General features: G+C 42.1%; 2 protein-coding genes across 3 annotated transcripts in view; one reads left to right on the top strand and one right to left on the bottom strand.

Annotated features, from left to right (window-relative positions):
* cckar (cholecystokinin A receptor) overlaps positions 1-2588 on the top strand; it is a 9753-nt gene extending 7165 nt beyond the window's left edge. The window contains exon 5 of the mRNA XM_032544289.1: positions 245-2588. Within this exon, the coding sequence (XP_032400180.1) occupies positions 245-843 (599 nt within the window). The 3' untranslated portion in view covers positions 844-2588. The remainder of the gene's footprint in view (positions 1-244) is intronic.
* Positions 2589-4224: 1636 nt separating this feature from the next.
* The window catches only part of rbpjb (recombination signal binding protein for immunoglobulin kappa J region b), a 61108-nt gene continuing 53919 nt past the window's right edge, over positions 4225-11413 (bottom strand). The window contains exons 10-11 of one of the 2 annotated variants that reach the window (XM_032544286.1): positions 10063-10166; positions 4225-6686 (exon numbers count right to left, since the gene is read on the bottom strand). In XM_032544286.1, coding sequence (XP_032400177.1) covers positions 6362-6686; positions 10063-10166 — 429 coding nt within the window. In that variant the 3' untranslated portion in view covers positions 4225-6361. Of the gene's footprint in view, positions 6687-7960; positions 8055-10062; positions 10167-11413 lie in introns of those variants that run through there. The other variant, XM_032544287.1, reaches the window with a different exon arrangement.

The following is an 11413-nucleotide window of genomic DNA, read 5'->3' as shown; positions in this document are numbered from 1 at the left end:
TCCTGATTTAACAGTAAGAAAATACAGAATATTACTATATTTATTATATAACTTGATCTATAATATGCTCATTTCCCTGCTAATTGTTTGGAAATGCAGCCCTCTCTTTTCGGAAAAGCTCCCATTTGTGGGTCTTAAGTGGCAGAAATGACTTTCCAACTTTCCTGGTCATATCCTGCATATTGTTACACTGCTGCACTCTTACATGCCAGTCTTTTTTTCCCCAAATTCTCTACTCTGGCAGAAAGACAATCCAGCACTGGAAGCATCAAGCCCAGTGACAGTGATGGCTGTTACCTGCAGCCGTCTAAAAAGAAGAGTATCACGTTGAGTACAGGCCCCTCCAGCAGCAAGCCCATGGTGGGCCGGGTGTCCAGCAGCAGCTCTAAAGCCAACCTGATGGCCAAGAAGCGCGTGATCCGCATGCTCCTGGTCATCGTCTTCCTCTTTTTCCTGTGCTGGACTCCCGTCTTTGTGGTCAACGCGTGGCAGGCTTTCGACCGGCGCTCGGCCTACCGCCTGACCGGGGCGCCCATCTCCTTCATCCACCTGCTGTCCTACACCTCGGCCTGCGTCAACCCCATCATTTACTGCTTCATGAACAAGCGCTTCCGCCAGGGCATGCTGGCCACGTTCACCTGTTGCAGCTGCTTAAGGAGGAGCAGCGGAGGGAACGGCGGATTGGGGAGGTCAGCTGGAAGTGGGGTGGCTAAAGGGGAAGTGGCCAGATTAAGAGCAGGGCCGAAGACCACTGAGGAGAATGGTCATACCCAGCCAAGCGGAGGCAGCACACGCTTCACCTACACTGGCATCCGGGCATCAGCCTGGAGTGAGCTGACTTAAACCGTGTTGATGCGTATGTGTGCGAGCTCTGGCCTGAGTGCAAACACTTGGAGGGAATCTGCTGTGTTTTAACGTAAAGCCCTCCCAGTGCTTATAGGACTAGTTTATGAGCAAATAGGCTGCTTTAGATTGAAGTGTGACATGGCGTACAATAGGTAATGACTGTGGAGCAGCAGAGTAGATTCAGTGCTTTCACAGCAGATCAACACTGCCAGATGTGTCCCTAGAGCTCGCGGTGTCCGAGATGGCTGACTAATGCCTGATCATATAAAGCCTTGAAGGCCCTCAAGTCTGACAGAGCAAGGGAGTGTTTATATAAAGCCCAATCCCAATTAATCTCGTTGCCACTCTCCATATATCCTCTTTAAACACATTACAGAGACCAAATAGTCTTTCCATACAGTTAATTGTTTTGAACTATGTGCACCAGGTGAGAAATATCTAAATCACGATACATGCCAGAAGGATTAGACGATTGGATCAGTTCGTCCAAATTACAAAAAATGTATATATCTTCTTACTTACCAGTCGTGAAAACAGCTAAATTGAATAAAATGTTAATGAAAATTGCCTAGAAGTTGGGAAAATACATGTAAAGGAGTATTTATGAATTGTGTGCGATCGGCCAAAATATGAAACGTAAAAAAAAAAAAAATACTTATATTTGTAAACAGGCTTGTTTTTGTCATCTTCAGCAGCGACTGCCTGTCACACTGCAACGTAACTGTAATCAGCAGCTTTGAAACAGCCCTCCAGCGCACAGTTCTGCTTTTGTCCTTGACCCACTGTGTGTGTGTGTGTGTGTGTCTACAGGGGTTGTACTGTTTACTAGAACTGGAGAGGCCTTATCATTTAGTGGGACTTTGAACACCTGTATCCTCTCCTCTTCAAAGCGAATTCCCGGCATTACCAACCTGATTTCCACTGATTCATACTGTTAAATATAGCGTACAGAGTTTATGTAGCAACTTATTCTCATTTTGTTTTACTGTATCAATATGTTGCAATGTTAATTTTGTTGTATAAATCCTTAAGGGTTTGATGCATTGATGGAGATTTTGTTTTTCTTGCATGATAATGTGCCTAATTTGATGGAAGGCCTGTTAAACCTGCACATAATTGAATGTAACCAGCGATTTTAATAGGTTGATATACATCTGAAATTGGTTCTAGGGACTGTGTTGTGTTCTTTTGGTAATGTACGGACACACAAGCCATCTCCGAATAACTAACGTCTGGCTGACCATATAAAGACCTCGAGCGCCCGGTGTGCAAATGCGTCTGCAAGGGCTGGGGGCAGCTTTTAACGGCTTTAATAAAAGTGGGTTTAAAGTACAGAGGACATTAGGACCCAGACAAGTGGCGGAAAGGAAAAAGTGGAATCTGCTGGGACTTCTTCCCATGGATAAGAGCTCCACGTAGGCTTGATAGATTACTAACGCCCTGGGAGATGCTGTGACTGAAGATGTACACGTCTGTGTTATTCATTTCTTTCAGCTAAAACCTGAATTATTTGGAGTAAAGTGTTAAAAAAAAAAAAAGTACATGCTTACGCTTCTGATGACAATTCAAAACGTAACACAAAGTGAGATTTTATATCACTTTTTTATTTCTCATTTTTATGCCAATATTGCAAGTTTTTTTCTAGTTTTTTTTTCTTCTTTTAATGACATACAGATTTGAGCATGATCTGGAGCTGCAATATGTACAAAAACAAAACTAATGTATGTTATCAAAAAAAAAAACGTCCCCTTTGTTTTGACGTTATTGCTAAATGTTACAAACGGCACAGGTTTCTACCATCAGCAACCCTTTGAGCACTGAGTATACTACCACAATGACACCTCTGCTTACCATTTACTAGAATAATACACAGATACAGTGAGAGTGAAAGGACATGGAGAAGGACAAGAGGGGAAAATGACAACAAAAAATAAAAAGTGATCCAACTGTAGCAAAGCTAAGCATAACAGGCTGCATGTTAAAAACTAAAGGGAGGGGGGAAACTCCTGATGTACACACATAAACATGAGCGGTAAAGAGTGAGAATGAAATGTGTGAGAGAAAAAGAAAGGGTTAGCGTTCTGTAGTGCAAACAGCCAAATAGTATTAAGGAGAAGTAAGGCTGAGTGCGACAGAGAAGGGCTCCACACTCCTCTTTTTTTTTTTTACTTTTTCTTTTTTTAAATTTGTTTAAAGCTGCCTCTCACTCTGCCCTGTTTTGTTTAGCAGTGCATGAAAACTACATTATAAAAAGACATTTGGCATATTAGAGGATACATACATTGTTCAGAGCTCATTGTAAAAAAAACAAACAAAAAAAACAAACAAGAACAGCTGCTTTTGGAAGAGTAAAACAATTATGACCAGACACACAAGAGAAAGAATACGGTTACGATATTTTGTAAAAGCATCGCTAATGAGATGGCGTTTTTTTTGTTTTCTCTTTGTCGCCAAGTTAGTACAGCGTGCATTTTTAAGAAGGCATGTAACATTTTTTTTTGACCCCTTTTGATAGTGCATCCCCTTTGTGAGCGAGGCACGTTATCAAGTCATTCTGCATCCTCCCTATCCCTCAACCTTTTAAGAGAGAACTAAACCAGCTCCGATTGTCTAGGCGACACTTTTTTAAAAGCATGCATCACCCCCTTTATTAGTTTGAGCTAATGTGACAAAGCTGCTCTGCTCAGACTCGCGTGAGGAGACGTAGACAAGCCAGGGGTGGTTAGCTGTAAGAGGTGATTCAGCATGTAAACAAAAAGCTAAAAATATCCGAACTGGGGGGAGGGGGGGGGGCGCGATGCTAAATGTTAAAAACTCGCTGAATTTAGAGCTAGCAGGAAAAAAAAAAAAAAACACTCAAGTTAAAAATCTATAGTTAAGATTTTGTGATCTCCATCCTGCAGCGTAAAGGGTTCGGGTTGACCTGCAGCTCGGCATAAGAGTTCAGTGTGAAGGAGCGCACATATTGGGGTTTGACGCTACACTGCCGCTGCAGCACCAACTCCTCGACGAGTCCAGGTCAGACAGGAAGTGGCCTCTTTTTATATATTAAAAAAAAAAAAAAAAAAAAGGTAAAAAAAAAAGAAAATACACTCCCAGGCCGACCTAGGCAGCACGGGCAATAATGCACTTTTCTTTTTCTTTTTGACATAAGACAAGGGGAGACTTTGTACCAATAATTTAAAAAATATCAATATTACAATATAAAACATTTAACATTAATGACAGGTGGGCCAGGGTGGCGAAATGGGGGCATAACATAATCTTTTTTACATTGAAGCGGGAGCAAGCGAATCCTTTTTTGTTCCTATTTCAAGGGTTTGTTGGTAAGAAAATTCTGAAAGACTTAATTAAGCAGACATTCAAGTTACAGTATTGTTTTTTTTCCCTCGGACGTGTATACAGTTGTACTGTAGTACTTAAGATCACAAGTATTGCCTTTGAATGTTTATCCACAATTATCAGACGTTTGGATCCTGGTGAAGAGCAGTTGGAACACACTTTGAAATGGAGAGAGTCTGACTCAATATTCCATTACAGCAACTACGTATGACAGTCACACACACATACACATATATGCTGGCTGGTGAACTAGTGCTCAGGCAGACAAAGACGATGAAATGACCTGTACAATATTGCTGTTCTGTTGTGGAAATGCACATCTGCAATAATACACATTTAGAAGGCCTTTATACTCCTACAGGAGACGCGGTCGCCATGAACACAGATGAGTGCAACTACTCGGACAGTGAGTATGTACACAGGCTTGTTTCTGCAAAGATAAACCACAGGAGATTTTTTTTTCTTTTTTTTTTTTTTTAAAGAAGGCTGAAAAGAGCTTACAGCGCTCGTGAGACATTGTACCAAAAGTGAAAAGGTGCTGGGCACCGCATGAGAATAAAAAAACGGGCTTATTGTACTTGAACACCCCAAAAAGAAGGCTGCTTCGCATGACAAGGTGATTCTGGAGCCGCGGCAATGAGCTCAAAACAGCAGAGCTCCTGTGGTAAGAAGCGAGGCATTAGCTTGTTATTGTGCTATGCACAGGTTCTTCAGAGGTGAGTAAACAGCAGATAAGAAAAGGTGAAGTACTTTTTTTTTTCTTTTTTTTGTAATTGAAGTTAATCGGTAAGGCCACATCAAATTGAAAAGCGTCCATCTTTTTTGGAAAACCACTGGAGTTAAATGCCACCAGAACTACAGCACACATTGGAAGAAACCTAGCTAGCTGCAGTTTTAAGTTTGACTACATTATGATACGTTAACAGTGACCAATACAGCAACAGATACAGGATATTAGATATGTGAGCGGTTGGACTGTGTACACAGGAAGAATATACAGTACTAAGGCTATCCTTTTAAGTCAATGACTATGCTTGTTACATTAGTTTGAAAATGACAAACTGACTTGTTTTTGTAACTACAGAAGTCTAGTGTCTAATGTTGCTATGGCTCCATGTGAGATGTACTGATGTGTATACTTTCCAAAGGAGACATAGCGCACATAAAAGTATTGCAGGCAAGGCAGAGGCGTTGCTTAAAGCTTTTCTTTTCAAAGACTTCATAAAAACCAAATGAGCAAACATAGGCCCTCTGAGGATATTCCCCTATTTAAAAAAAACAAAAAAAACAACAACCTTTGCTTATGCGAATAAACAACCCAAACTTCAGATTTGTTTCCCCAAGAGAAGAAGCGAGAGTATCAAAAGAAAAAGTTCAATCCAAAGGACTGACAAAGCAGGCATTTGTAGTAAGGTCGCAATAACATACAGGTTGGGATATTGGACCTCAAAGGGGGAAAACAAAGCCCAAGCTCAAAGGAAGAATAGAAACTATTTGGTAACAAAAGTGTACTATATGTTTAATACAAAAAAGGTATGGAGAAAAATGTACCTTTACTAAAGCTTATACAAGATCCTTGGTCCATAAAAACTATGTTATCGTCACGTTTTATGTGTGTCCCATCGCATCCTTGCGCCCCCTCCAACAACAATACATCCAGCTCCCTTTAGGAAACCACAAAGAGATGCAAAATAACACAAAATAAAAAGGAATAATTATAAAAACAAGTGGTGGGAGGGGGCTGGGAGCAAAAATATACCTTCCTTTCAAGAGATTTGTTTGTACACGGTGGATGCATTGTTGTGGTGGTTTCCATTCTTACAGCCGTAGAAAGGTGCTGGTGCTCTGAGCCTGCAGGAATTTCACTCATTCCAAACACCAGAACTGGATAGGCAGTTCCCGACAGTAACCACAGGAGAGGGGGCGTGTCAAGGAGCACTTCTCGCTTATTCCCGTTGGCTGACAGCGTTGTGATGTCAATCCTCCTTCAGTTTCCCCCATGCGTTTGCTACTTTCTCCCACCAATTTTTCCATTTCAGCTTCTTTGTATCCAAAAATTAATACGCAGCACTTTAGAGTGAGTCAGTCTTTGTTATTATTTCCCATAGTCTTTATATACCTTGTGGTACATTTGCTCTCAAGGCATATAGTATTGAGTGGCCCCCTGTGTGCGTTAGGAGACCACAGCTGCGGCGTTGGAGGATGAGGATGTAACTCCTGCGTTGGAGGTGCTGTTGGGGCCGTAGATGCCGGGGCCGGCCTCCTGGCTGTTGTTGCTGAGCAGGCTGGAGTTTCCAGCCCGCAGGATGGCCCCGGCAGCACTGCAGTGTGGCCGCGGCCCGGGCTCCGGCGTGTAGGTGAAGGTCAGTGTGGTGGAATAGATGATGCCGTCGTTCCTAACCAACGTGACGGGCACCTGGACGGGCTGCCGCACCCAGCGCCAGCCCTCGCGGAAGGCGGAGATGTCGGGCACCACGCACAGCATGCTCTCCGCACACCTGTATAATGTTTGGTGGGAAGGAAACAACACAGAGCGTGATGTCAGAGTTAGCAGATTATGTCTGTGATTAAAAGTCAAGGGTCACTTTGCAATTTGCATTTAAACCCATTGTGTTAACGTAAGTAGCAGCCCCTGAGAAAGATTCCCTTTACAGGTTGATTGATGATAAAATGGAGAAAACTACCCTTTACCAAATGAGTGACTCTAAGGGGGCTTTCGCACCTCGTTTGGTCCGAACTTTCAAAATGTTCAGTTTGAGCCAAACCAAAACCTGTGTGAAACCTCACCCGGACCATGGTCCACCCAAACAGGGAGTCTGAGCCCGGATCAAACTGAACCAAGGTCTGGTTCACATTTGTTGGATGGTTCGGACTCTCAGACCAAATACAGAAGGTTCTGGCAGGCTATTGGCGTGTTAAAAGACCAGGAAAGCTCCTATAAGGAATAGCTCGGTGCTTAGCCTGTACGTGAGAGAGAGTGACGGTGCATGTGCTCAGAGCAGAGAGCGAGCGCTCGGCTATCACAGCAGAGAATAAGTTAGCAGCTTACTTGTTAAGTGGTAGTAAATGTACAGTGTAGGTTCCGGTTTGTCTCTGAAAAAGTGCTGCCGCTCCTTTAAAATCCAAATAAAGTTCCTGTGTCTCGCTTCTGAACAACGGAACAAAAAGAGCCGCGTGAGCATGGGGAGCGCAGCAGTCAGCCGGGGGGGAATCAGACGCCAGAGAGAGGATACGAGAGGACGGGGAAGCTGGTCTACAAACCAATGTAGTATTATTATTATTATTATTATTATTATTAAGTATGGGGAGACCCGGCCCACGTATGTGATGACGACAGGATGTAAAGCGTTAACCTTAATCTGGACCTTGGTTCGGACCTTCAGGTGTGAAACGCCCCTAAGAAACAAATCCTGCACTTAAATAAAAATATATATATAGTTGGGGGGAATTATGAAAACCATGTATCTCCATAATGTTAACATTAGCGAAGAAAAATGATTTTACAGAGGGATACGTTGTGTTATGCTACTGTACTGCAATTTATATGGAAGGAGAATTAAAAAATACCATGTGGTCCAAAGAGTTGCCGGCCTACCCTTTTCCTTCCTGTCAACTTCCTCCTGCTCGCTCCCTGCCTCTGTCACTCTCTCTGAATCTGCAGCCTCCTCTCTATCCCTCACATTCCATTCTTCCTTTTCCCCTTCTCCTTCACTTATTTCTCCATCTCCTTCTGTGGTCTTCTCCTGCCTTCTTCATTTCCCCCTCCTCTTCCTCCTGTTAACTTTCCTCAAACAACTGGCAATAAACCCACTCTTAGCTTTCCTATTCACTTTTTGGCTTCAGCTAATCTCTCCAGCTACTCTGGCCTGGAAAAGTCAAGATGTGAAAACTCTGGTAATCCTTGGATTACATTACACTGTAGGGCCCTGTAGCTAATACGTAGCCTACAACAAATGTAAAATACACAGTTATGTTTAGACTAGCCTACTTAATCCCGTTGTATTTGTTATTTTCCCAGTTTGCCAGTAAAGGTTGTAACCTGGTAAAGCCCCATTGCTGTGATATGATATGATAAGTTAAACTTTATTGTCATTACACAGGTACAGGGCAACGAAATGCAGTTTAAGTCTAACCAGAAGTGCAATAGCAGTAAGTGCAGGATATACAATGGTTCCATAATTGCAGGACATGGCTAAGTACTGAATAAATATAGAAATGAATACTATTGTAAACTGAATTTTACAGATAGATTTGTCCTATGAATATAATATATATAGATAACTAGTATTGTGAACAAGATTTCCAGCTGGATATTTACTGAATATAATATACAGGTGGATATTACTATAAATAGACTTTTTACAGATATGTACAATGAACATAAAATACGTGAGAGTAAGTGGATTTTATAGTAGTCCCTACTGTGTGTAGTGGGTTGTAACGTAACGCCACCGACGGCAACCCTCTATAAACATTATGAATTCATGACAGTTTGTAATATTTTGTACTATGCTGTTCTTATCTTTAATAAAATCAACACTAATCAAAGGGCAGAATGCTCTTACAATTCCTGAGGGAGTGATTTGACTTTTGGTTAACGTAACAGACGTGCTGTTATTGCTGATGCTGAATCGCCATTGGCAAACATTACATTCATTACATATTTAACTTTAAGTTAAACGTGTGTTTAAACTTAACCTGGGGAAAGTGACTTTACCATGCCACAGGCATTTTAAAAGATCCAATATTGCCATAAAGCAGAGCTGTTAATTGATTTGCAACATCGGCCACATTCTGACGGTTGACAAATTGCCTAACCCCAAGTCTATTATACTTGAGTTTAAATTTGTACAGCAGAACGGAGACTCTTATTATATATGAAGCCACAATGATATCGCAGAGGTCAGAAGCACTGCAGTCAGGGAGGTCCCACTGTTTCGCTGACAGTGGTCATATGGGACTTTCATGTTCCCACATCGTCTCTGACTCACTGTTGCTCGGTGGGTGGTGCTGATAATAAACACAGAAATGTAATCCGTCTATTAAACTCAACATGACAGAGGGAAAGCTAAGGCATTTTCCAAGGGGGCTTTGAAAAGGTTTTGTAAAAATCAACCACTGCACAGGTTTGAAGCCGGAGGATTATGCCGTACAACTTGATTTAGGCCGTTACGCATTCATAGTATCTGCAGCATAAAGTCTGACAGAGAGCATTTTGAAAGCTTTTATGAAATTTAAATAAACTTGCTAATGAGGAAAAAAGAAAAATTCTAATGAGACAATGGATCTAATTTTGGCCAAGAAATGGAAATTGCCCTTCAAGTAGACTGGTGAATTACAGTGTGAATAAAGAGTCAGAGGCAGGGGAAGAAACAATCAAATTGTACACAGTAAAGAATCAGAATTAGGCTAGTATTGCAGCGGTAGTCGCTGTTACACAGTTTCCGTGTCACAAGTTTATTAACAAAAACAGGAATGACCACAGGCGCACGCAGCGACCGGCAGTGAGAGTTTGGCGTTTGGATATTGTCTTTTACGGTGTCATGGTTTCCTGTAAATCGGTGAATCCCCGATGTACCCAGCGTCCCTGTACTGTAGACAGCTACAGCGGATAACAGATTCCATTTTAAATGACAGCTGGCGCCCTTTGCACAAGGACTTTCAGCTTCTCCCTTCTGGAAAGAGGTTTTTAGATCCAAGGTGTGAAACTAATCAATATAAAAACAGCTTTGTCCCAGCTGCAATCACATCAAGAAAATTTGCGCAAAAGCTTTCTGGAGCCTGTATTTGTGTGTCTATTATTCATTAATTAATTGTTTTTTAGAATGAAGTAACCTGACCCTTTAAGAAAATGAAATGGATGCAAAAACACACCTGTACATGGTCTCGGCCTCAACGTCTCCGAACCAGACCCGCAGATTTGGAGTGAAGTTCTGTCCTGTCAGCTCCAGCATGGCGACATCGCCTCCGCCGTTTAGCTGCAGACAAAGAAGATAACTTAGTAACTAGGGATGAGCGAGTACAGCATTATCTGTATCTGTATCTGTTTACCACATGAATTATCTGTATCCGTAGCCGTACTCGGACTGGGCGGGGCCTAACCCGGAAGTGGTCCGATTCAACCCGGAAGTGGGTCAGGTTGTCTTGGAATGGGCGGGGCTTTAACCGGTATGTTATTTTAAGCATGCAATTGATATGAGTTGATCAGAAATTGTTATATTTATTGCTGATTAGAAAACTATTTCCGTGACAGCAGCAGCATTGAGCTTCAGACCAGTGGTGTTGTCATGGTAACAAACAAACTATATACATATCCCACAGTATATAACAAGTTTTGCAACAATAAATACAACAATGTGGTTGCAATTATTAAGTAATTGTAATGAACAGAGTTTTCATACTCAATAATATAACTTTCTTTTTTACTCTTAATCAATTCTCTTAATCACCTCTCAATTTTTGGGGGGGTTCTTTTTATTTTCACAGGTTTGTGTGAGTGTGTGTGTCTATGAGTGAGTAAGAGATAGGCTACAAAGAGAGAGAGAGGAGAGGAGAGAGAGGAGAAGGAGAGAGAGAGAGAGAGAGAGAAGAAGAGAGAGAGAGAGAGGGGGGGGGCGGGGGTTGGAATGTGTTTTGTGTGTGTATCTTAATTTGTAATATTATTTATTTATACCGCAACTGCCTTTTATTTTTTTATAAAACACAGCAAAAAGTTTCAGCACCTCAAAAAAACTGGTTAGAGCCAGCAGGCAGTATATAAAAAAAAAAAAATAAAAAAAAACTCTGACGGCAGAGATGCAACCTGAGTCCCATTCTACCAAGCACTATGTCTGAACAATCCCCGCGCTTACCAGAAGTCTCCTGGTTGTAAGTACTAGTTTGAACCGAAGTATAAAACAAACCTGAAGCTGAAGAAACCCTAAATGTTAACGGGAAAGCCCGCGGACCTGAGAAGAGAGATGTTCACTTCTCCGTGTCCTGAGCGTGTGTGAGCAGGGCCGGTGGGACACAACAACAGGAGGAATCTGTGTGTGTAGGGAGGGGCGCTGGGACTAGCCTATCACAGAATAGTGTAGGGGAGGGACGCTGGGACTAGCCTATCACAGAATAGTGTAGGGGAGGGACGCTGGGACTAGCACTTTGACTAGCCTATCACAGAATGGAGACACAGTCAGTGGAGTTTTATTCAATCCGAGCACGGATATTGACTCGTATTACTCGTATT

This window comes from Etheostoma spectabile, chromosome 19 (genome assembly GCF_008692095.1).
Source record: "Etheostoma spectabile isolate EspeVRDwgs_2016 chromosome 19, UIUC_Espe_1.0, whole genome shotgun sequence".
Lineage (NCBI taxonomy): Eukaryota > Metazoa > Chordata > Actinopteri > Perciformes > Percidae > Etheostoma > Etheostoma spectabile.
This window is presented reverse-complemented; position numbering and strand designations above follow the sequence as displayed.